General features: G+C 41.9%; 1 protein-coding gene across 8 annotated transcripts in view; it reads right to left on the reverse strand.

Annotated features, from left to right (window-relative positions):
- MSRA (methionine sulfoxide reductase A) overlaps positions 1 to 27,608 on the reverse strand; it is a 380,733-nt gene that overhangs the window by 115,364 nt on the left and 237,761 nt on the right. For all 8 annotated transcript variants that reach the window (XM_082402909.1, XM_082402905.1, XM_082402904.1 and 5 more), the window contains exon 4: positions 14,616 to 14,720. In XM_082402909.1, the coding sequence (XP_082259035.1) occupies positions 14,616 to 14,720 (105 nt within the window). The remainder of the gene's footprint in view (positions 1 to 14,615; positions 14,721 to 27,608) is intronic.

Genomic DNA, 27,608 nt, shown 5'->3' on the forward strand with positions numbered 1-27,608 from the left:
TATATCCTATCCAAATCCTAAAGTTTTGTAGCAATGAGTCAGCCAAAGTACTCCCCTACAGAACATTAGGCATGTAAATGAGATTTATAAGATGTTTACATTTGAATCAGTACCAAGCACGCATATGCACACACATTGACAAAGTTATTCTTTCATCATGGGCATTGTTCATATTATTAACAGGAACAGCAATCAATATATTAACCTTTGTAATTTCTAGATCTGATTACAGAAAGATACATAAATGTACAAAAGTTCATAAAACATAAATGCAGTTTATTAAAGTATTTACATTAATGCTATCATACTATATATAATATGTTGCAATATGTAATATTAGTATACTTATTATAAAGTGAATGCTCATATAACCACCACTCAGCTCAAGAAACAGAGAATTGTCAGCACCCTTGGAGGCCCTCCATGTGTCCCTACTGATGACAATACCTTCCCTCTCTCCAGTAGTACCCACACCTGATTTCTGTAACAGTAATCACCTAGTTTTGAAATTTACATCAATGAAGTTATTCTGTGGTTTTAATCTTTAACTTACTGTTATGTTCCTGAGATTCTTCTATTTTCTTCATTTTCATTGCTTTGTAATATCCCTTTGTATGAATAGATCATAACTGATTTATCCATTCTACTGCTGATGAACATTACCAGCTTGGGGCTGCTAAGTACATTCTTGACCTGCATTCTGTTATATATGTATAAATTTCTCTTGAGTACATACCTAGAAATAAAATTGTTGGCTTGTTGGCTTTGCATGTCCTCAACTTAACTAGATGTTGAACCATTTCCCAGAGTAGGTGTATTAATTTATAAACCCGTATCAATTCATGAGAGTGCTCAGAGCTCTAAATACTTGCCAATTCATTAAAGTCTGTTAATGTCAGACTTTTCACTTTTTGTCGGTATGCTTGGTGTGTAATGAAATCTCACTTGATCTTAATTTGCATTTCCTTGATTAATAATGGCATAGATTACCATTTCATGTTTCCTCACCACTATAAGTCCTTTGTCCATTTTTCTATTCAGTGGTCTGCATTTTTAAAAATCTACTGGAGATAATTTTAAAATCTACTTTTTATATAACTTGGATATTAATACTTTGGCAAATATAATCTCCCTATCCTTACATTTTCTTTATGATGTTTTTTGATGAACCAAAGTTGTGATTTTAATATAGTTAAATTTATCAAATAGTTTCCCTTATGGTTAGTGCTTTATGTATCTTGTTTAAGAAATGCTTCTCAAACCCAAGATCATAATGATATTATCTACTTGAAGTTTTGTAGTTTTGTTTTCACATTTAGGTCTGTAATCTACTTGGAATTTACTTTTTTTTTCACTCTTCTTACAATATTTTAGATTTTCTTTTTAAACTTATTTTTATTGAATAATAGTTGATTTATAATATTATATTAATTTCATGTGTACAGCATAGTGATTCAATATTTTTTATAGACTATACTTCATTTAAACTACTATATATAAAATATATAACTAATAAGGACCTACTGTATAGCTCAGGGAACTCTACTCAATTCTCTGTAGTGACCTATAGGGAAAAGAATCTTAAAAAGAGTGGATATATGTATATGTATAACTGAATCACTTGCTGTACACCTGAAACTAACACAACTTTGTAAATCAACTATACTTTAATAAAAAATTTTTAAAAATGAAATATCAACTTTCCAAAGTTAAAAAAAATAAAATTACAAAATAATTACTATATTGCCCTGTACTGTACAATATATCCTCATTGCTTATTTATTTTATACATAGTAGTTTGTACTCTCAATCCCGTACCCCTATCTTGCCCCCCTCCTCCCCTCTCCCCACTGGTAAGCACTAGTTTGTTCTCTATATCTGTGAGTCTGTTTTTGTTTTGTTATATACATTTGTTTGTGTTATTTTTTAGATTCCACACATAGGTGAAAACATGGAATATTTGTCTTTCTCTGTCTGACTTATTTCACTAAGCATAAAATACCCTCTAGGTCCATCTATATTGTTGCAAATGGAAGAATATCATTTTTATGGCTGAGTAATATTCCATTGTATATATATACACCACAACTTCTCTAACCATTCATCTGTTGATGAACACTTGGGTTGCTTCTGTATCTTAGCTATTGTAAATAACATTGCTATGAACACTGGGGTGCATGTATCTTTTTGAGTTAGTGTTTTCATTTTTTTCAGATATACATACAAGAGTGGAATTGCTGGATCATATGGTAGTTCTATTTTTAGTTTTTTGAGGAACTTCCATACTGTTTTCCATAGTGGCTGCACCACTTTACATTCCCATCAACAGTGTACAAGGGTTCCCTTTTCTCCACATCCTAGCCAACATTTATGTGTAGACTTTTTGATGTTAGTCATTCTGACAGGTGTGAGGTGGCACCTCACTGCAGTTTTGATTTGCATTTCTCTAACAATTAGCAATGTTGTGTATCTTTCATGTGCCTGTTAGTTACCTGTATACCTTCTTTGGAAAAATGTCTATTCAGGTCTTCTGCTTATTTTTTAATTGGATTGTTTGTTTATCAATATTGAGTTGTATGAGCTGTTTACATATTTTAGATATTAACCCCTTATCAGTCAAATCATTTGCAAATATTTTCTCCCATTCAGTAGGTTGTCTCTTCATTCTGTCAATGGTTTCCTCTACTGTGCAAAAGCTTTTAAGTTTAATTAGGTTCCATTTGTTTATTTTTGCTTTTATTTCTTTTGCCTTAGGAGACAGATCAAAAAAAATTGCTACAATTTATGTCAAAGAGTGTTCTGCCTATGCTCTCTTCTAGGAGTTATATGGTTTCAGGTCTTACATTTAGGTCTTTAATCCATTTTGAGTTTATTTTTGTATGTGTTGTTAGGGAGTGTTCTAATCTCATTGCTCTACATGTAGCTGTCCAGTGTTCCCAGCACCACTTACTGAAGACTGTCTTTTCTCCATTCTACATTCTTGTCTCCTTTTTCACAGCTTAATTGACCATAGGTGCGTGGCTTTATTCTGGGCTCTCTATCCTGTTCCATTTAACTATGTGTCTATTTTTGTGCCAGCACCATGCTGCTTTGACTCCTGTAGTTTTGTGTTACAGTCTGAAGTCAGGGACCACAATACCTCCAGGTTTGTTCTTTTTTCTCCAGATTGCTTGCTCTGGCAATTTGGGGTCTTTTGTGCTTCCATATAAATTTTAAGATTATTTGTTCTAGATCTGTGAAAAATATCATAGGTATTTTGATAGGGATTGCATTTAATCTGTAGATTGCTTTGGGTAGTATGTGCTTTATAATAAATCTTGATATCTGGAAGAACGAATCCTCCCATCCTCTTGTTCTTATGCAAGAGTGTCTCTGCTTTTCTTAAACTTCTGCCTTTCCAAATAAACATCAGAATCAGCTTTAAAGATCCACAAAAATAACACAACAAAAAAACTGCAGCTGAGTTATTTTTATGAGAAGCTTTTAAAATACTGATTCAATTTCTTAATGATTATAGGTCTATTCAGTTTTGTTTTGTTTCGTTTTGTTTTTGGCCATGCCACAAAGCTTGCAGGATCTTAGTTCCTCAACCAGGAATTGAACACAGGCCACGGTAGTGAAAGCACCGACTCCTACCCACTGGACTGCCAGGGAATTCCCAGTTTTGTTATATTTTTAAGCACTCTGTCTTATCTAATTATCTAACTTTTCAAATGTATTGACGTAAAGTTGCCTATCTGCAGTGATAGCCCATTTTTTCTTCCCAATAATGGGTATTTGTGACCTCATTTTTTCCTTGATCAACTAACCAATGCTTTATCAATTTTATTAGCCATTTTGAAATATCAATTTCTGGCTTCCTTAATCCTCTCTACTACTTTTTTATTTCCTATTCCATTTACTTCTGTTCTTCATTATTTCTTTCTTCCTCATTGTTTGGTTTATGTTGTTGTGGACTTTCTAAGTTCTTGAGATGGATGCTGAGCTCTGTCTTGCACCACCTCTAATGTAAGAATTTAAGGCTCTGTATTTCCTTCTAAGAACGGCTTTAGCCATGCCCTATAAGTTTTGAAGTGTAGTATTTTAATTACCAGTCAGTTCAAAATATTTTCTGATTTCCATTATGGCTTATCTTTGATCCATAAGATAATTAGAAAATTTCTTCTATTCTAACATAAAAGGATTTTCTACATATCTTTTTGCTATTGATTTCCAGCATAACCACATTATGATAAGAGAAACATAATCTCTATGATTTTAGTCCCTCTGCAACATATTGAGACTCTATGGCTTAGTACATTTCCATGTGTGATTAAAAGGTGTAGGGTACAGTGTTTTATATGTGTCCATTAGATCGAGTGCTTTAATTGCATTGGTCACAGTCTCCATATGCTTAATAAGGTCCTTAAGACTCAACTCTTCTGGAATTGGCAAATTCCCTAGAGCAAAGGTGTTTTAGTCCTCTGCTTACCAGTCTGGATTCCTCTGTTCCCTTCAATTTTACATGGTAATTACTAATCATTTTGTCGGGATTTTGATGTGATGCTTTTAATATGTTTTTATATCTTATCCAACATTTTGAGTTGCTTTTGATGAGAAGTTGATCTGAATAGCCTAGCCTGCCATTTAAGAACCTGGAAATTCTAGTTCCTGCCAATGTTATCAGCTCTGATTTTTTTCTCTTATCTAATTTAATACTCTTTTATGTGAAGTAATGTAATTCCTCTGACTTCATTTCTTCTTATTGATTTTATATTATTTCAGGAATTGATCAGCAAAGTTTAAATGACCTAAACTCTCCTATCTCAAATATGTGGAATTCTTCCTGGCTGAAAGTTTTCAAAAGCCTGTTTGAACTTACTGACCCTAATCACATCTTTCAAAAGAAATTCTTGGATACCTGCCCTTGGTATAGGCTGCCAAAAGATATTAGCATTCCTAACCTCTGCTACCACACTATCCATTACAAATAAATTTTGATTTATAGCCTAAAAAAAAGCCTATTTGAACTTCTTAATCTTGAAAATCCTTAACAGATTATAAAATTGTAATATGTATTACAAGAAGCTTGTTAGGACAGATACTCTTCATTGGATAATGTGCTGCTGTTTCCAGTTACGGTGTGGTTGTGTTTTCTGTTGGCTGATAGCATCTTGTAACAATGTAGGACCACATACCACACAATGGAAATAACACAAGGTTTGAAGTTGAACTCTTAGGTCCAAATCCCAGCTCTGACAATAAAGTACTAACTGGCTCATGGAAAATCACTTCACCTCTCTGGGCCTATCTGTTCATCTGTAAAATGGGTTTAAGACCACCTACTCACAGGTTACTTTAAGGATCAAATGGGATCACATGCACATAAGAACCCAGCATCATGCTCAGCCCAGAGTAAATACCCGGTAGGAGTCTTGTCATTGAGTCTGGAGGCACCAAACCCTTAAAGCACTAGAAAGGCAGAGGAAAAATGTTAAATATAAGCTCTATAGTATTATATGAGAGAGGGATTTGAAAGTGCAAATAGCACATTTGCAAATAGCAAAGATACTGTGTACATATATGATAATGTTATGCAAGGAAAAGTACGACTGAAAGAACAATTAATAAAGAAAAATATCAGTTAAATTCTTTGTTTCTTTTTTTTCCTGTTTCTGAAATTCTTAAAAGAATGAAATCTCTTTCAGAATTCATAATGCTGGGTTTGGGTCTTTTTTGCATTTTGTATGTGTGCAGCTGTTCCTCCACTATAAGTATGCACATCTGCTCATTAGCAATACAATATAATTCCCACTGTCTAATTATTTGCAGATGATAGATTCCTTGTACGTGGGCTAAAAAAAGGATAGTCCTTCAAAACTGGTGACTTATTTTAAAAGACCAACTTAAAAGGGTCAGCACAACGAAGTTCAGATATTAATTTGGCAGTTCAAATATATGAACACCAGCACTTAATTGCCAACTTGATGAGAAACAGAAGGAAAAGAGGATTTTTCTCTCTCCAATTAATATTCCCCGATAGACAGCACCAGGCACTGGCTTCTCTATGGTGCACCTGGAAAGAGGCTATGAAGCAAACCTGCTAAAGTTGGCGCGGACCAGCCCCACCGCAGATTCTCTGGGAACCGCGCACCTCGAGCGATTCTGCACAGTGAGTGTGGGGCTGTGCTGGGGTGGGGGATGTGCGGTCCACGGACACTGAATGGAGAAGAGTCCTTGGGGTCTCTAGTCTCCACCACGGGCTGAGGAACCACATTAATCCCCTACTCTTGGCTCTGAGGGTGAGGCAGCAAGCCAGGGTGTGTGGTCCTAGGGCTCCATGAAACCAACACCAGAGACAGTGTGGCCCATGGGGACAGCCAGATGAAGCTTCTGAGGGCAACCGGGAGCTCCCCGTGGGAGGGTGGAGGGTGGGTGTGGGAGGGAAAGGGATGCTGAGCAGTTGATTGAGGATAAAGGGTGTGAACCAAGCACAGGAAATGATCAAGCGTATTCAAAGCATAAGATGGGGAAAATGAGAGGGAAAAAAATGGAGGAATACTGGGGTTCAAGAGAGAGCAAGGCCAACAAGTGGGAGCTGGTGAAATGGCTCTTACATGGGCAGGATGAGGATGGTGGCTATTATAGATGACATGCTTATTCTGTGCCTGGCACTGGGCTCTGCACAACAGACTACATTCCTTCCTACATCTTGACGGACGCTGATGGGAGAGGAACCGTTTTACAGATGGGAAAACTGAGGTTCGTTCATTCATTTGTTCAATGAAAAAATATTTCATATGAAGCTTACTTTCTAGAAGAGGAGACAGTTAATAAACAATAAACAGACAAATCAGTCCACCCTGTGATAAGTGTTAGGAAGAAAAGAGAGAGCAGTGATGGCAAAAGCTGGGAGGAGGGCTGGAGAGCCTCCTTCAGTTAGGGCGGGTCAGCGAAGGCTTCTCTGAGGACATGACTCTAAGCTGAAGGAAAGGAAGGAGCCAATCACGCCAACAGCTGTGGGCAGATGGAGCCGTAGGTATGGGCCCAGGAAGGGAGCGCTTGTGTCTTCCGGGAATGGGGTGAATGAAGGCCACGATGCAGACATGCAGTGGGTGAGGGTGTGGAGGGGGAGGGGCGGCAGGGCCTGAGGCCGGAGCAGGAGGCGCCAGTCAGCTGATCCCAGGCCAGGCTGCCACGGTAAAGAGTGTGTATCAGCCCAAAGGAAAGGCAGGAGAGGGACATACTTTTGTTTCGTATTTTTGGCGGATCATTATGGGTACTGGATTGGGAAAGGGGCAAGGCCAGTCAGGAGGCGACTGTGACAGCCAGATGAGAGTAATGAGAGCCACGACCCAGTGGTCAGGCAGAGACAGAGAGAAAGGAGGCAGTGAGTGACATAACCTCCCCAGGCCACATGGCTAGTACGTGGCAGGCCTGGTTAAAGCCATATCCTCTAACCCCAGAGTCCATACTCTTAACAGATTTGATTAAAGCTGTTTTAATTAAGGAAGCATTTTAATTAAGATCTTCAGAGGAGTGAGTGGGAGTTCATCACCAGCTTACAGTTGAAGGCTATTTTAGTAAGGATTAGTTCAGCTGTTGTAAGAAAAAAAAAAAAGAAAAAGAAAAAGAAAAGAAGGCCTAAAATGAACCAAAATAACAATAGCTTAAAGAAGTTCTTGCCTAAAGAGTCCAGCCTGGGATACTGACTCTGGAGCCTTCGATCCTGTAGCTCCTCAGTTACAAGGGTGAGGCCTCCACCCCTTTGGTCTAAGACGGTTCATCACTGCATCCACAAGTAACTTGCAGGAAGGAAGAAAGAAGAGGAGAATGGCCTTTCCTCTAAGTGTACCGAACCCAGAATTTGACACCATCACTGGTACTCATGCTCTGGTAGTCAGAATTCAGACATGTGGCTATACTTAGTCATAAGGGGTCTGGGAAATTTAGTCTTTATTGGTGGTTGCACATCCAGCTAAAATTCCAATCCTTCAAAAGTAGGGAAACTGATATTGGGGTCAGCTCGCAGTCACAGCCAGAAGGCCTCTGCAGAAAGGCCACCACTCACCAGAGCAGTTCCCCACCTGCGGCCCCAGCCCCTGGGAAGGCCGGGAGCTACTACTAGAGGTCCACAAATCCAACTGTGCAGCAGGCATGGCCTAGAGGCTGTGGAATGCATTATGCATGTGGGCATTTCCATTTTCCAGAGCTATGTGACATTGTGCTAGTTAATAAAACAGGCATTCAGTTTAAAGTGATTAAATTTGCAGTAGCATTTTCATATATTTGCTTTAAAAAGGTTACTAAGGGCACAACTATACCACATGGGGGATCCTGAAAAATGTTTATCTTTAGAAGAGGTCCTCCTAGTCAAGAAGCATGGACCCCTCTGGTGTAGGGGAAAGAAAACAGATTTGGGCTTTAGTCAGAGCTGTGTCCAAATATTGCCAACAACATCAAGCAAGACTGTCAGTCTTCTGGAACCTCATTTCTCCTCTTCTGTTAAGCGAAGACAGTGAACCCCAATTCATGAGATTATGGTAAGGGTTAAATGAAATGATAGGTATAAAGCATCTAAGCACTAAGACTGGCCCGTAAGGGGTGCTTCATAAATGGTGCTGTCCTTTCCCCAGGATTGAGGAGAGTGAAAGAGGTTGGAATCGAGAAGTCAGGTTTATGGGATCAAGTCAGGCAAAGCTGAGTCTCCACATTGTGCACTTGTGTGCTTGTGGCTTGGCTCAAGGTACAGGGTCTGGGCCCTGCCTCCTCCGGCAGGAAGAGGAGGACCGAAACGATGGAATTCATGCACAGAGCATGCTAGGCACAGGGCTACAGAGCAAGCATGAGAGGCTGGGATCTTATGTGGTTCTTCTGAGCACTGGGCCAGCAGCAAACACGAGGCGGTTTTTGCCCACCAACCTCATCACCATCACCACCAGCAGTTTCATCACAGAACGAGAACACGGACAATGCTGAAATCTTTTCAACTAGCAGGAAGTACAAAAGAACCTTTGTGGGTAGAAGCCTCACCCTTTAGTAAGCAGAGGGTAGATATTTTCCCACAGAAATCAAGGATATAAAAATAACTAAATAAAACTGGTGAAGTTGTATTGTTCTGTTGAGAAGAACACAACTACGAAGCGGCCACCTACATGGTTCTTGACGTTTTCAAGTGATTTTCACATAATTTCATTTCATTCTTATGACAACCCAAGAAGTACGCAGGATAGATATCACTATCCCTTTTTTGTAGATGAGAAAACAGAGTTTCAGACGGAGTAAGTATCTTGGTCAAGGTCGTGAGGTTGGGAAGGGGTCCATCTGGTGCCAGAACCCAAATCTAACTGTCGGGCTCTGCCGTGTTGTCTGGAGACTGGGGGAGTTTGGGGACCACACGGTCAGGAAGGAGCCTGGAGGAACTCTATTTGTCCCATGAGTGAGACAAAGCCAGAACAGGACGTATTAGCTTTAACAGTGGTATCTGAATGCTTCGGCAAAAGCAGGGGTTTCGTGGTAAATTCAGCAAAAAGACTATTCCATTTACTGGCCGGTCATCTGTAAACTTCACCCGAAGCTAATCCATTGAGCAGCCCCCTCTCAAGACTCACTGCCTGTTGACTGTGGAATCACGGGTCTTGGGCCCCCTATATCGTTAAAAGCCCACACTTTCTTTTTTAAAGATTTTTTTGATGTGGACCATTTTTAAATTTATTTATTTATTTATTTATGGCTGTGTTGGGTCTTCGTTTCTGTGCGAGGGCTTTCTCCAGTTGCGGCGAGCGGGGGCCACTCTTCATCGCGGTGCGCGGGCCTCTCACTATCGCGGCCTCTCTTGTTGCGGAGCACGGGCTCCAGATGCGCAGGCTCAGTAGTTGTGGCTCACAGGCCTAGTTGCTCCGCGGCTTGTGGGATCTTCCCAGACTAGGGCTTGAACCCGTGTCCCCTGCATTGGCAGGCAGATTCTCAACCACTGCGCCACCAGGGAAGCCCAAGCCCACACTTTCTGATAGCTCTTACCAGCTCTGCTCCCTTCAAAATGGCAGACCACGGGGATTTCCTCCTTTCCACTGGGACAGATGCCGTGAGAGCTGCTTTAGTACCCTCAAGCAGGGAAGAACGTGCAGGATTTTCTCTGTCTGGTCTATACCGTGAAGATCTGATTTAATTGAAAGGGAACTTAAGCTTCAATCCTTGCTGTTTCTACTATATTAGACCCTTGTCATTAGCAAGAAGCCCGCATTTGCTAATACCACTCTAGGAGATTGCTTCTCCCACAAAATGAAGTAAATTATAACTAAAGATTTTTAGTGGCCCCTGCAAATCCTTCCTAACTTTATAAACAAGGCAGTAAAGCCTTTCAACATGCTAATTAAAATACATTTCTCTTGAGGCCTATTGCTGTTGAGAATCGTGTGTGTCCGGGGCGGGCCTATCATCACATCAAAGATCAATGCCATCTCAACTTTTACTTAAGTTTTGTCTGTTTGTTGATAAGTAATTCTGGTACAGGTAAGAGCATTCTTCATGCAGGTGGAGGAATCACTTACTCTTGTTTCTGAAAAGAACCTACAATGGACTATTGCTTCACAGACCAGAGTCTCCACCAAAGCCAACATGCTTCTGTCCTTACAAACGTCCATTTTCTGAGTAAGAGTAATCAGTCTTACACGCCTCTACTTCCCCCACCTGCTCTACTGGGTGCTTTTCTTTTCTGGGCCACTTTTCACTGTGAAATGCGATAAGAGTCACCATGTGACTTCAGGTAGAGAATTAAGAAGTTGTGTTCAGATGGCCAAGTTCACCTGCAGCTCAGCTATCTCCTGCTGCATGCCCATCCTTTAGCAAGTGGACTTCAAATTCTTACCTCAGAAAAATTACATGATTACACGTTTTAGACCTTCAGAGTTCCCTGGAAATATTAAATCCATTGATACCAGACTTCTTATGAACTTACATTTTTGCTTTTAATCTCCCAGCGTTAACCAATACTTGTTTTAATTATTTCAGGTTAACATTTTGGTCTGTGATCTTATACACATTTATGTGAATGCTCATTTGATCTCAGTTTATTGGGATTTAACTATTTTCTTCCTATAGAAATGTATCTTCCCTGTGTGTTAACCAAAATGTTGGCTACTGCTGCTTATTCCAGACCACTTAGTGATCTAGCACCACTTAGCAGAATACCTGGCAAAAAGAGCAGACACAAGATAAATGTCATTAATGAATGCTTGCCTTTCACAATACTTCAGAAATATTGAAAAGGCATCTGATATGTTCTCAGGCCATATGTCCCAAATCCTAAATCCTAATTCTGAATTACCAAGAAACCTCCAATCAAACCACCAACAGGTCTTGAAGAAACAATTTCTAGTGTCCGCCCCTCGGTGTCTGAGTCAATGATAAAACCATTCAAATGGCTTTAGACCTCTGATTTATGGAGCCAGATGAACATGGTTAACTAACAGTTACTGAATATAATGATCGAGCATAATGCTCATTGTTTAAATTGAGTAAGTGGATTAGTTAGGGTTTTTGTTGTTGTTGGAAGTAATAGAAAGCCAACAAACTAGCTCAAGTTAAAAAAAGGAAGGGAATACCTAGTAGCTGTCCTAGCTTGAAGAGCTCACAGGCGAGCTCTCAGAATTGCAGGAGGAGCTGCAGGAATGAGGAGTCCCAGGGCCTCAGAGCCTCCTGAGGGTTTTCTCCTCGCATCTCTCATCTCTCAGCGTCTCTGCTCATCTTCCTCCCTCGCTTCTCTGGTGGGCACGTCATTCCCCATACAGAGCACCCACCCCGGCAGCCGCAACAAACTGAGAACATACGACAGTCCCAGGGAAGGACTCTAGCTGGGTCTGCTTGGGTCACATGCCTGTTCTTTGGATCAAACATTGTTGACAATAGGAAAAGATACTGATTGACCAGGCCTGGATCATATGATCACTCCATTGGCCCTATTTCCAGAAGGGTCCTAGGAAACCCTACAAGGCAGAAGAAGATTGTTACCATGGCCCATTACACTGGACTATCTAAAAAAGTAATTCTAATAATAATGCGGGAAGATCAGAAATCTTGTGATTTAATATGTGTGACTGTATATATTACATGAAGCACTATTCTAAGCAGAAACAAATATACACAAGGGTAGAAAAACTCTCCTCCTACATGTATAATTTGTCCAAAATATCAGTGTAAAAAATAGGTCACTCGACATTCCAGTCCCATTGTCTGTGACCCCCATCATTCCATCATTACCAACTTCATCTTCTGACTCATAGAACTGAAGCTGGAGTTGAACCAGATGACCTCTAAAGTCTCTTCCAGCCTATGAGCCTATGAACACCCTGTTAGAAAAAAAAATACCTCTGGAAGCACAGCACATCAACCTATTACATTATTGGACAGTGTTATGGGCTAAAGGGTGTCCCACCTCTCCCCACACTTCACATGCTGAAGCCCTAACCTCCAATACTTCAGAGTGTAACTTCATTTGGAGATAGAGCCTTTAAAGATTAAGATTAAATGAAGTAATTTGGGTGGGCCCTAATCCAGTTTGACTGGTGTTCTTATACAAAGAGGAGGTCAGGACACAGACACACACAGAGGGAAGACTGTATGAGGAAAAGACAGCCATCGACAAGCCAAGATGAAACCAACCCTGCCAATGCCTTCAACTCAGACTCCCAGCCTCCAGGACTGTGAGAAAATGAATTTCTGTTGTTTAAGCCACCCAGTCTGTGATACTTTATGATGGCAGCCTTAGCAGATTAATACAGATAGTAAACCAAGAATTTCAAAGAGGACTCAGGCAAAGTTGAGACAAATCTGACCCATGGGATGGGGAGAACAAGAGGTTCTCCTAAAGTTCTTTTGAAGAGGGAATTCCCCTGAGATTCAGGGGCCAGAACTAGTGACCTAATAACTGAGGTGTGCCAGTAAAGATGTGATAAAATGGGTAAGACATTAAGAGAAGTAAGGAGAGAGAAGTGGATGACAGACTTCACCCTCTTTGAAATTTTGCGGGGGCCGAGCATAAGGTGGTTGTATCGGGACGTGGCATTACGGGTGGCCAGGCCAAGGCCACATACCCAGCCTTGTGGGCCTGCGGGGAGCCTGTCTCCTCCATGACTTCAGGCTTGCCTGGGCTCCTGATAGGTGTCTCCACTTAGAACTTTGGTGCCCTCAGCATCCTGCCTGACCCTCGGTTTTTAGAGCCAAGAGGCTGAATGGCTGCTCCATCTGGACCAAAGGCTTCCCGGCATGAGTTCCTGGCCGTCACTACCCTTATTTATGATGCTCACCAGTTTCCCTTTGAGCCATGCGTGTCTAAGCCATTAGGCTTGCCGTTCTCATATGATGTGACAGTCCAGTAGTCCAAACGGGGGTGGCATCAGAACGTTCTGATGATAGTACTCTTGCCCTATCAGTCCTCTACCTCCCCTGCCCCATACCTCACTGCTCCCCCACCAGGGACTCATCCCCCCATGTCAACCAGACTTCACTGTCATGGAGAGCCTGCTCCTGGCCTCCTTCCCGGCCTTTACCCACCCTGCTGGATGTACCTGGATCCTGGACCTGCCTGACCCTGGCTCATCGATCATTTTGCTGTTCTTGCCTTAGCTCTGACCTTTGCCCTCTGGCAAACCACCCTGGCATTAGGTGGAACCAGAACTCAGGACTCACCAACCTATGCTGCTGGGGTCTTGGTAAGGTCCCACCCCAAAGCACAATGCACATTTGGAAAAACACATCCATTCATCAGGAAATAGCCAACATGGCGTACCCACTCCCCCAAAATCTGACACCAAAGGGAAAATATTTCCGTTAAATAGACCGATTGCTAAATGAAAATCACATCGAATATACAGGACTTTTCAGTTCATAAGCCTCATAATATCAGATCATCACACTGGCAAAGCAGTGCTTGTAAGGCTGTTAAGATGAAATCTGGAAATTACTCCATTATTGAATATTACAATGATATTTGCCAACATGAGATTTTTGCTTGTGTGTGCATTCAAATAAAATTCCTGACCACCATTGTTTACAGCCCAAATATATTAATATCTCCATATAATAAATTCCAAAGAAGACAAATGAAATATTTAAATAACCCAAGCATTGTAGAACCACTGAATACTGCATTTTACCTTTATGTTCTCTCTTTTTTTTTAAATCACCCACAGACATTTAAAAGAAAAAAAAAAAAAAAAAAGGCTGATAATGTCAAAAGATGAGAAAGGCTAAATAAATTCAGGGAAATAAAGGAACCATAAATCAGGAAAACTTTGGAGCTGCTAGAAAGACACTTTAATTTTGTAGACAAAAGACTGCATTAAGGAGGAATAATGCAATAATCAAAGGTGAACGAATCTCTATTGTCTGGTGTCTTTCTCTGTGGGAATTTTCCCACCCCTGACAGCTGTAAAGGGGGGAGGGGCGCAGACAGTGGCTGTGCCTTTATTCTCTCGCCCTCTTTCTCCCCAGCCCCTCCCCTTCTCTGTCAATAAATGTCTGCAATCATATTCTTGAGCTCCTGTGTGATTTCAAGGTTCATCTCTTCCATGCAGCTCAAACACTAATTATCTCAGCTGTAATTAGTAAGATAATTAAATACTGGCTCACTCATCTACCTTGGGTCGGGTCATGATTCTCCCAGAAGACCTTGAGCAGCTCCTCAAAGCTGATGCGTTCTGGCTGGTATACCACTCGGACTACTTCTGCGTGGCCAGTTTTGCCTTGAAAGAAACAGAACGTACAACCCAAATTTACTGACAACATCAATTTATGACAAGTTATTTGTTTCCAAAAAACCACTAGACAAAGGCTGAAATTCTTCCCTCTGAAGGCAGGCTGGGAGCACAATTGTACTTTAATGCTTTCATCCTAAGCCTCTGTCGCTGGTTCTTTTTCCATAAAAGCACACGGTTGTCCTCGAGCAAGTTTCCTGAGGATGATGATTTCTCTTCATTGTGCTCTAATTTTTTTTTAATTCCATGAGAAAATAAACTCGGGTTTTCATTTTTCTAATCTCACTCTTACAAAGCCTTATGGATCCAACCTGACATGGTGCTAGAGATTTGAAACTCTGCAAAGGGGAACGAGCCAATTTATTTTTATCAACCCCCCCCTTCTCTGTGCGTAGTAAGCTCAGCTGCACTACAGAGGGAGATGGTGCCAGATAGAGAAACCCAAGAAAAAAACAGGCTTATAACTCGTTCACATTAGATAAATTCGTTAACAGAGAGACATATTTGCTGTGCTGTTAACACTGAGGCGAGGGTCAGGTTCATACACCCAGCAGGACAGTTAAGTGTTTTCTCAGCCTAATTCGTCTCTGTGGTAAACAACTACTGTAGCAAAAGCCTCTCTGCGGCCCCCGCTGTTAGCACACTCCCTTCTCAAAGGTGGTCCCCCAGGTTCTAAGGATCAGGGAAGCGGGTACTTGCAGTACCACTTGTACCTGTGGAATTCATGCCCTCTCTTATTTTACGGTGTTAGAACACGGTAAATAATAGACCCCTCCATACTAACATCACCTCTATGTTTAAATTTGTTTTCCATCTCTTTCAGTCACCTTGTGTGTAGTAAAGAATTTAGCCTTGCCCAAACAGGTAGCTGGCCTCTGCCTTAGCTCTGGTAGGTAATCTAGGTCATACCTGATAGGAGTGTCCTAATTTAGAGAGGCCACGCCTATGCTCTTAGGGTGGGGCTAGCCACACTGAATCCCAGGGTAGGGCTGCCAACAGTCCTAGGGTAGAGGCTGCCATGTCGGAAAGACCAGCCATGTGACTGAGGGTGGAGGCTTTGGGTAACACAGTATCGGTTGACCGAGAGCCTGAGTTCAACCATGTGGACAATCAATCAATCATACCTATGTAATGAAGGCCCAATTAAAAATTCTGGACACCAAAGCTTGGGAGAGCTTCCTGGTTGGCAATACTCTGCGTATCGTCACACGTGGAGGCCAGGAGGGTAACACATCCTGACTGCATGGGAGATGACACAGAGGCTTTGCACTGGAACCCTTCCAGACTCCGCCTATGTGACGCTTCCTTTAGCTGATTTTGATCTGTATCCTTTTCCTGTAATCAGCTATAACTGTGAGGATAACAGCTCTCGACTTGCGTGGGTCCTTCTAACAAATTATCAGACCTCCCAGTGGTCTGGGGAATCCTTTGAACTTGCATGTTAGTTTGCAAAAGTGTTTTCCCCTATGTTGGTAATCTCACCTTAATTCTTACAACCCTCCAATTGTACACGCAGGGAAGGCAGAAATCCCCATTTTACAAACTGGCAAACAGGTACATATGAGTTAGATTTTTCCCAAGGTCACAGAGCTAGCAAATTTCTGGACCATAACCTGAAAAAACACCTTCTGACTTCTTGTCCAGGGTTCTGTCCAATATATCAAAGCGAAGAGAGCAAAGGGAACATGAATCCAGAAAAGGAGAGAGATCTACTTATTATCTTTAGTCTTCCTTAGCAGTTAAAATTTCTGATTGTAGAAACGATGATTTGCAAACAATACAAAGCTTAAAAAATGTGCAGAAATATAGAAAAGAAAATAAAAATCACCCATACGCTTACCACATAAGTACTATCAATACTTGTTACGCACTTCTTTCTAGATACGTACGAAATACATACACACACAAAACACACACAAACTCGCACTGTGACACACAATTTGTTTTATTGTAATCACTGCATCATGCTTTTTCCACTTACTAGCATATCGTGAGTGTTTTCCCATATCACTGAAATTTTTAGGAAATACCATTTATAATGACTATATAACACTCCAAAGATGGCCGTACTATTACTTATTCAATCATTCCCTGTCATTGGGCATTTGTATTGAATCCTATTTTTATCTATGAATGTAAATATTTTTTCTACATTTTGAGGCTGCCTCTAGCCTTAGTTATATAAGGGAATTTTCTAAATCAATGTTTATGAACATTTTAAAGATACTTGATACCTTGTGCTAAACTGCTATTCATTAAAGTTGACCCAATTTTCTCTCCCCATTGGCAGCATATCTGAGGGTCAGCCTCAGTCACCATCACAATGTTGTTAATCCCTACCAAATTTATAGATGGAAGATAGTATCCTATCATTTTATTTTTAATGAATTTAATTATTAGTGAGGTAAAAAATGTCATGCTTATTAATAATTTTAATTTTTTATTTTCTCTAATTTTTGTTCTTTATATTGGGTTATTAATATTTTATTCTCAATTGGTCAGCCTACATAATTTTAATTCAAATACTATAGTCATGTAAGTTAACATCTAAACAGATTTTATGCTAATAGGTATGAAAAGAATGATAAGGGAATTATGGGAAGAAGATTCATTAAGTATAATAACCATGTTATTGCAAAACCATTTTTGATCTACTTTAAAATCTTATAATTTTGTGTTCTGAAATGTTTAAATGAATGATTTAACTACATAACTAGTAAGACTGTCTGAATATTAAAAATGGCAACAATGTGTCACAAACATGACAAAAAAACATTTGATAAGAAAAGCATTGAAACCACACTAGAAATATAGGCAAAAGATGTAAACAGGCAATACACATTGGAAAAAATAAATATAGATCCAGGCATGAAAAGTTCTCAACATTTTCAGTGATCAAATAAAAGCAAACAAATGTATATTAAACATTAAAACACCATCTCTTACTCATTTCATTTTGTAAAACTGCTTAAAATTGTGCCTAGTGCTGATGAGGACACTGTGAGGCTGGCACCCTTACTTGGGTGGTGACACTGAAAACGACAGCACCCTTCTGAAACCCCATGGGCATAAGAAGCAAGAGCCCCAAAGACTAAGATTAATTCACCTTGATTAAGTGACCCAGGAAATCCACCTCAAAGATATAAACCCCAAATAATAGAAAAGACATACACAAATACGAAAATTCATTCCATCATTGCTACAATGGTGGAGTACTATAAGAAATCCAAAAGTCAAACAAAAAAGAAACAAATTATGGTACAGCCGCATGATGAGATATCACACAACCATTAGTTATAATCCCAAACCCTAGTAAAAGCTGCTGCTAGTTACTGAACACTGATAATATGGCAGGCACTTTACCTACTGGGTGTTCTTCAATGCTCATTAATTTTTTTCCCCAATTTTTCTCTACTGAGGTAAAATACACAAAACATAAAACTTACCAGCTTAACTATTTTTAAGTGTACAATTCAGTGGCATTAAGTACAGTCACATCATTGTACTACCATCACCATCTTCCATCTCCAGAACTTTTTTTAATCTTGCAAAATTGAAACTTCATATCCGCTAAACACTAACTCCCCAATTTTACCTTCCCCCAGCCCCAGGTGACTGCCAATCTACTTCTGTCTCTGTGAATTTGACTCCTCTAGGTACCTCATGTCAGTGGAATCATATTGTATTTGTCCTGTTGTGACTGGCTTATTTCATCAGCAGAATGTCCTCAAGATTCACCCACGTTGAAGCACGTGTCAGAATTTCCTTCTTTTTTAAGGCTGAATAACATTCCATTGTTTGCATGTGCCCCATTTGGTTTATCCATTTATCTGTCAATGGACACTTGGGCTGCTTCCACCTTTTGGCTATTGTGAATAAAGCTGCTATGAACATGGGCACACAGATGTTGCTCACAACAATTTTACAACAGGGATGCCATCCCCATTTTACAGGTGAGGAAACCAAGGCCTCTCCACAAGTTTTTTCACATAAACATCCCACAGCCGGTAAGCGGCAGCCGACCAGGTTTCAACTGGAGGTGCAAGGTCTGGCTCGTTCTATGACCCCAAGTTGGGCCCCTGAATGTAGACACCCGAAGTCATCAAGTGACAGCAAAATATCACACAGGCAGTGGCCCAGATGAGAAAACACAGCTGTGGAGGTAACTGACATCCAGGCTGTCAAGACTATTTTCCAGGATTAGGCTCTTCTTTCATGGTTGCAGTATGGGGTCAGGAAAGACTTCCACTCACCAGCAAACACTTTTAGACATAATCTGCGCACTGACATTATTTGTGGAGAGGTTTAAAGAGGTTTGGTTGTTTAAAAGAAACTACTACCATTAAAATTCAGGATCCATCTGCATTGACAAACAGTGTGGAGAAGCCCTTGTCAAACTCACCTTTAAGTTTCTTTATTTTATTTCTCCAAAGTACAAGAGCCTGTATAAAAATACACAGTGCAAATGATCAGAAGGATTAAGGGGCCAGGAACCACTTAGAGAAATGCCCGCACCTCCAGGAACTCACCGATGTGTTAGGCTAATTTGATTCCCAAGACCAATCTGCAAATAGTTTCTGGTGCTTCCAAAGATAAAAGGCTATATCTTAAAAATACTTTGAGCTGTTTCTTCACATAACATCGTGCAAATAGCATGATAGATGTGATGTGCAAATGTGCTTGTTAACAGTTCACAGCAGTGTTATAGGTGCTTTAACACTGTCATTCAAAAATACCCTGAAAGGAAAAACGCAAAGGATGAATGTCTTCTCTGAGCATTTCCCCCGTGTCACTTTATCTCATGACCCCAGAGGGAGGTGAAGGAACACAGAGGGGTAGGCTATGGTCAGTCATTCCTTACAAGACAAAACATCCCAGAAGACACACATGGCAGTGTTCTGGGGGCAGAAAAATCACACATCTAGAGTCAGCTAGAGCTTTGTGGAAGCCAAGTCATCCGCAGAACCAGGTGTTTTTAAAGAGAACCCCAAGACAAATCAGCCAATTCTTTAAGTCAACGCTGTGTGACAGCGTTCCATCCATCCCATGGGGAAAATGCGATCTTCAACTCTTCCAGGTCAGCATGATTAGTTTTTACTACCGGTGGGCTGGGGAGGAGAAGAGAAACTAGGGAGGTGGCCTACCCAGCAGATGAGACTGGACAAGAGGCCAGGAGCTGGTGAGACAGGAAGGCAGGGGGCGAGAGCAGGGGGCAGTGTTGTGCTCTGGTGAGAAGCACATACTCGGGCCAGGCTGCCTGGGCTGTGCTCTGGCTCTGCTACTTGGCAGCCGCGTGACCCGGGCAGGGCCAGGGAGGGACGAAAATGCTGGTTCAAATCACAGCTCCTTGGCTATGAGCCACGCCTTACCTAGGGGGCCCACACCCACTATCAAAGGCCCTTTAACTACTTTACCACTTGATGCCTCGGTTTCCTCACCTGCAAAATGGGGAGTCAGAACCGTGCCTGGCACACAGGAGTCTAAGTCTCTATGTCTTATTATAAGCTGAATTATTAGAATTATACTCTACTCAGCTGTGATGGAGTGGGAAAAGATGAGAATTAACATCACTAGACGTAACTTAAGCCATAGTTCTAACAAGTAGTTTAACACTTTTTTCGACTGTGATCCAGGGTCTCCTACTATTTCAGACAGGAATAAAAAATAACCTCTGTGACAGAAGAGTCACAAAGATTAAACGAGGTCATATGTGGGAAAGTTCTGGGGAAAATGCCAGCTCTCTATACACAAATGTGACGCTTCTATTGTTGTCACCCTTTTATGTTTCCTTAGCATGGACCCCTCCCCATAAGGACTAAACTGCAGGAGAAAACACATATCTCTGTAAGTGGATAATTCTGATTTTATTTATCCATTCGACTGATACAAATATCACTCGAGTGTCTACAACCACTGACTCGGGTGCTGAGGTGCATTCCCAGCCGGCGCCTTCCGGCCCCAATGGGGACTGTGGTCCGGCCTTCGTCCACACCATAAAGGACCCAGATTGTCACTCTTTCGATGAAGTGTAGGGTGGTGGAGAAACACTGTGTTTTTCAAGCGTGAGTCCCCACTTTAGAATCAGAAATAAAAGGACAGGGGTTTAATGAGAGGGTGCTTAATTTGGGTAAAAAGAAACCTCCAGAAGCAGGGCTCCAGGAGAAGCTGGGGCTGGGATCTTGCCTCCCTGGAGAAGCTGTGTCCTACCACCCTGTGGCTGTCGACACTGTCCTTCCTACGAGAACCTCTGTCCCTCAGAGTCGGTGTAGCCAGGAGACAGCACGGAGCTGCCGAACTGAGATGAACAGAAGCCTCCACTGCGCCCTGGGCTGGGACACCGGGAGGCCACCTCCCTCTGGTCAGAGCCAAGCGACTGCAGGTTGGCGGGCAGCAGTGGTGGGCGGTCAGCATCCCACAGCGAGCGCGCTGAGCGGAGCCAGCGAGACGGGAGGTGAGAGCTACACTCCAAACTCTCTATAAAGTGCTGGCTCCTCCCCAACGGGGTGGGCAAATCCGAGGCCAGGAGATTTCCAGAAGGAGAAGGAGCAGGGCCGCCTGCACCAAGGGCAGCTTGAGCCCACGAGGGGCTCCTGGGGGTGGGCTCATCTAGGGGGGGACCCAGGGCCACCCAGCGGAGCAGCCGAGACCTGCGTGGTCCCAGCGTGTGAGGAAGAGCGGAAGCCAGGGCGGCGGAAGCCTGCCTTCTGGGAGGGGGCTTGGTGGGGACGCAGAAGACAAAAGCAGAGAGAGACGGAGACCGTGCACACCTGCCGGGGCTGGGGCCCTTGCTGCTGCAATGGCGGGGGCGGAGGGCGGGAGACCGTGGAGACAGCACCCGGTCCCCGGGCAGAAGCTGCACCAAATGGGTGCCCCTCTGCCGTGAGCCGGGCTTCTGCTGTCTCCGCAGGGCAGTGAGAGACCTCGAGGCCTGCCCGCCCCTCTCTAGGTCAAGGCCCAGCCCTGGGCCACACCTCACAGTCAACAGGTTGCCCATCGAGAGCCAGACGGCCAGGCTCCACCAGGCTGGGGGGCACGGGGCCGGGGCTTCCGCACTGGGCTTGGCCAGAGCGCACCGCACCCCCGTCCCTGCTGCCCACACTTGTCCTCTGCCCTCCGGAGTTCCTCTCTCTCCACAGCTGGAGTATGCCAACCTCATCTCCCCACGCCATCTCCCTGACCCAGACACTCCACAGCCCCACATCAGCCCCCAGCCCCTCTTGCCCCGCCCACATACAGCCTGCAGTGCCCTCCCTCCAGCCACCTGCAACCCAAGCCCTCTCCTACTCTCAAGGTCCCCGTAGGTGCTGCTTCCTCCAGGAAGCCCTGCCTGAGGACGGGACCTTGAGAAGAGGCATGATGCACGGGGGAGAGCACCGCAGGCGGGATGCCGGCAGATCTACTGCGCTCAGATTCAGGCTCCTCGACTGGGTCAGGTCCCCTGAGGTCCCTCACCGGGTCGCTGTGATGAAGAGAGATGATGGATGTAGCCGAGAGGGCCCAGCAATTAGCACACAGAGGGGACTCAAAAAACTGATCTTTCTCCACCAAGCACCACTGACCCAGCCCCCTGGACTCTTAACTGCACTTGGGATCAGCCACACACAGTGTTAACACTTGGGTGCTGGCTGTTTTCAAGTGCTTGCTTAGCCTTCCCACGTACAAAGCGGGCTCCTTGAGAGGAGGAACCAGGAAAGTGGCTCTTCTCTGTCATCCCCCAGGACCAGGCACATGATGTGACATTAATAAACACATTCAGATCAGAGGAGTCTTGTGCTAAGTGTTTCTGCCACTTACTTAGCCTTCATCTGGATGAGCGTCCGTGCCAGCCCCAGACGTGCCCACCTGACAGAGGACCAGTGCCCTAAATGGAGACATACCTCTATGCCCTGCTCTGCCTCTGTCCCTAACCGTTGAGTTCTATGTAAACCTCAGCATACATCTTCGAACAGACGTAGCTACTACCTGGAGAAAGGGATTAGACACAATTGATGCAATTTGAACACCTTACTATATGGGTCAACACGATGTTTTATTTACTCATTAATTCATAAATATTTCCTGAATGCTTACTAAGTTCCAGTACTTGTGCTAAGTGCTAGGGATTCGAAGGTGGCAAATGTTAATACAGTGACAACAAAAGACTCTTGCAGCGCCAGTGCTGCTTACGGTGTGAGTACAGGTAAAGAACTGCTCTTTGGAGGAAAAAGACCTGCTCTATTTTATTTATCCTACAGTCAAGATGGAGGGGAGAAGTGAGCTATAGTTATTTTTTCATTAAATAATAACTGTTCTTCAATTTCCCTCATCTTTTCCAGCCAACAAGACCAAACCGTTAAACCAAATCAAAAAGCACAGAAAAAGATCCAGGTGTTTGAAGGGGAAAGGTGGATGACTAGTACCACCCTTTCCCATACAAGATTCAAACCACTACTTTCCTCTTGCTAATTAACTACAAAGAGGTAAGATGTCAGCTCAGTTTCATCTCCAGCTCCTGCAGATAGAAAATGTGATTTCCAACAATGTACTCATTATAAAAAAAAATCCTAATACATCAAAATTGGATGCCCTGTGGAGTTCATTATAGGATTTGAGGAGTGTCTATACTGTCATTTTATCTTGGCTTTTTTTTTTCTTTTGTCTCATCGTCACTTAAAGTGTCCAAAGAGAAAACGTAAGCTTTAAAAAGCATCCTATTGATTGAAAAGTAGAAAAAAATACTGTTAGAGCAACTGTAATTTTTTTCTGGTCCACCATGGGGAGACACGGTGGGGGGGGGGGTGTCTTATCCTTCAGTGATTATTCTCTCAGAGGAGTGCTGTAAACACGGTGAAGTACTTTATCAAGAAAATTCCTCAGGAAAACAATACCCTACAACCATTAATTCTTCATGCTACTGGACGTTTCTTACTACTACAAAGCTAAATAGTAGGTAACTAGTCTAGGAGTGAGCGGCTCACTAGTTTCTCTATCCAACCTGCTGGTCATTGAGGCTGGCCCTCACACCCTTTGAACTGTTTTTTCCAGAACATGAAAGGACCTATGTGGTTGGGTTGATCAATGTCTATTTCCTAGACCAGCACCAACTCCCACCCCACCATGAGATAGGCAGGCATAATGAGATATCAGCAAAACTAACCTGCCAAGTGGAGACCATGGTATCCTCGCAGCTGAGAGAACAAACACAGTGTTATTAAATGGCCTGATTACTATTAAAAACGGTATTGCACACTGAGAAGCTATGACTCCTTGATGCTGACAAATTATACCAAAAAATCCAAAATGAGGCCTGCTTGTACCTTGTAATTAGTGGGCTACACAAGAAGAGTGGTTCACAACCCTACATCTTAGAATCACTTGTGCAACTTTTGGAAAAATACTCTCACACCTCCCACTCCGCCCCACGCTGGAATTCTGATACAGGAGGTCTGGGGTCAGGCCTGGTCATATGTATCCTCACAAAGCTTGACAGGTACTTCTGATGGAAAGCTAGGAAAGGGAATCGTGAAACTGGGCATTTGATATACGTGGCTATAACAAGGGAGAGGAAACCAGACAGTAGATTTTGTTTTAACAAAGTCTCAGAATTTTAAGGGACACAAAAGGTCACCTAGCTAAATGCTATATTATGTTTTACCCCATTGCAATATCCAAATGACCATTTCAAGTGATAGGTTGTACAGGATTTCATGAAGTAGTCCATGAGGTTGTTGGAATGTCCTGTCTTTATTGAGTCAAATCTACCTCTTCCTACTCACAGGTCCAGGCTGTACCTTTTGGGGTCTACTTACTTCTCCACAATGACTCTTGAGAAGGCTGAAGGTGTAGGATATTGTGGGGTAGTTAACTGGGCCTTGACTCTGAAGTCAGAAGACCTGAACTTGAGGGCATAATCTGCCAGACAGCCAGTTAACCTTTCCTAGTCACAAGTTCCTCACCTGTAAAATGAGGGAACTAACACCTGTCCCATCAATCTTGGAGTATGGTTGAAAGCCCTAAATAACAGACATAAAGGAACTGAGTGGTAGTAATCAACTCTATGATATCACAACTAGTCTTTCCATATCCATATACTATTGTAATAGAGAAGAACAAATCTGACTCCATGTTAGAACTGCTTCTTTTACTTTAACCTTTGTATTCTATTGCTTTTGCTACAAATTAAGAATGTTGCCTATAGCCTGAAATATACAGGATAGCCCATTCTCAAGGGTCTGACCTTTAGAGGTGTAACACTTTTCCATTCACATAGAGATTGAAAGTGGCAGAACAGAGAATAACATGTGTCTTGTTGGAAATTTACAGGAACATCATGACCTGACCCATGTGGACGGCTGCAAGAACAAAGGATTCCACAGGAAGAAGTCTGCAACAACCAGCCACACGCCCCCACACACACCTTGCATTTAAAAATGCTTTGCTGAAACCCTTCAGGGAATTCAGGGTTTTGGGGGCACAAGCCCCCATTCTCCTTGCACGGCCCTGCAATAAATCTACCTCTGCTCCAGACTTCGACATTCCAGTTTTTTTGGCCTCACTGTGTGTCAGGCATACAAACTTGCATTGGGTAACACTACTAAGGATATGCCGTCATAACAGAACTTCACTATGCAAAGCCAGAAGCTTTCAAACATTCAGGATCTGGGTTAATACAAACAGAACAATATGGACTGCTCTCCAAGAAAAGATAGGTTTCTTTGGGTAAGCTGCCAAGGTTTTCTAAAAGTGTTCCAAATCAGAGTGAAAAGACAGATAGAGAACCCCTGAAATCATGACAACAGAAGGCATTTTTAAAATCAAGTCAGGTAATTTTTCCATATTCTAAAACTACACTCAACTCATAATAACATGGATGAGAAAAGGCACCCCTATACGAAGCTCAACATTGCTAACTCCCACTGCTTATGCAGAATTTCCAGAAGAGCTACTTTAAGTCACCCAAAGATAATAATTGCCTATTCATTTTGCACACACACCACATTACAGTTGCTTTTTTTCCTCAGAGGAAAGTGCATGAGACATACACTTTGATATTTATATTGAAACTGATAACTCTACCTGCTTGAATGTACTGCTTTCCCTTGGCGCCCGCTCTCCTGCTCTCCCTCTCTTTCTCACCAAACACTAGATCTGTATAACTTTCTCTTTAAGAATAAATAAACATTAAAATCCTTTCAATACATTGTCAAATATGTTCAAACACATGATTTTTCCTGCAATGGCTTTAAATATTACCTCATGTCTTTCTGCATTTGGTATCACTATTATAAAATATCAGTTAAAACTATTGATTCATAATTGGTCACTAGAAGGTTTTAGAAATGTATATAAATTTTAATATTCTTTCTTTTCTGTTTACCATTGACCCCCTTCACCCACTTCTCTCACACCCCACCTCCACCTCTGGCAGCCACTACCATTCTGTTCTCTGTATCTATGAGCTTATTTTGTTTGTTGGTGTTTTTTTGGTTGTTGTTTTGTTTTGTTTTTGTTTTTGTTTTAGATTCCACATATAAGGGATATCATATGGTATTTGTCTTTCTCTGACTTATTTCACTTAGTATAATGCCCTCAAGGTCCACCTATGTTGTCGCAAATGGCAAGATTATATTCTTTTTAATGGCTGAATAATATTCTATTGTATATGTCTACCACATTTTCTTTATCCACTCATCCATCAGTGGACATTTAGGTTGTTCCTATATCTATTGTAAATAATGCTGCAACAAATAGGAGGGTCATGTATCTTTTTCAACTCCTGTTATCATTTTCTTCAGATAAATAGCCAGGAGTGGAATCACTGGATCATATGGTAGGTCTATTTTTAATTTTTTGAGGAAACTTCATACTGTTTTTCATAGTGGCTGCACAATTTACATTCACACGAACAGTGCACAAGGATTCCCTTTTCCCACATCCTCGCCAACACCTGTATTTCTTATCTTTTTGATAATAGTCATTCTAACAGGTGTGAGGTAGTATCTCACTGTGGTTTTGATTTGTATTTTCCTGATGATTAAGGATATTAAGCATCTTTTCATGTACCTGTTGGCCATCTGTATGTCTTCTTTGGAAAAATGTCTATTCAAATCTTCTGAGCATTTTTTAATCACATTGTTTGTTTTCATGCCATTGAGTTGTAAGAGTTTTTTAATATGTTTTGGATATTAGCCACTTATCAGATACATGGTTTGTAAATATTTTCTCCCATTCAGTAGGTTGACTTTTTATTTTGTTGATGGTTTCCTTTGTTGTGCAGAAGCTTTTGAGTATGGTGGATTCCCACTTATTTTTTTCTTTTGTTGCTTTTGATTTTGGTATCAGATTCAAAAAATCTTTTCCAAAATTGATGTCAAGAAGCTTTTCCCCTATGTTTACTTCCAGGACTTTTATGATTTCAGATGTTATGTTCAAGTCTTCAATCCATTTTGAGTTTATTTATGGGTATGGTATAAGACAGTGGTCCAGGTTCATTCTTTTGCTTGTGGCTGTACAGTTTCCCCAACACCATTTATTGAAGAGACCATCCTTTCCCCACTGTACATTCTTGGCTCCATTGTCATAAATTAATTGACCATATATGTGTGGGTTTATTTCTGAGCTCTCTGTTCTGGTCAATTGATCTATGTGTATGTTTTTATGTCAATACCATACTGTTTTTTTTTGTTTTTTGTTTTTAATTAATTAATTAATTTATTTATTTATGGCTATGTTGGGTCTTCGTTTCTGTGCGTGGGCTTTCTCTAGTTGCGGCGAGCAGGGGCCACTCTTGATCGCGGTGCACGGGCCTCTCACTGTCGTGGCCTCTCTTGTTGCAGAGCACAGGCTCCAGACGCGCAGGCTCAGCAACTGTGGCTCACGGGCCAAGTTGCTCCGCGG

This window comes from Balaenoptera borealis, assembly GCF_965194805.1.
Source record: "Balaenoptera borealis genome assembly, chromosome: 8".
Classification (NCBI taxonomy): Eukaryota; Metazoa; Chordata; class Mammalia; order Artiodactyla; family Balaenopteridae; genus Balaenoptera; species Balaenoptera borealis.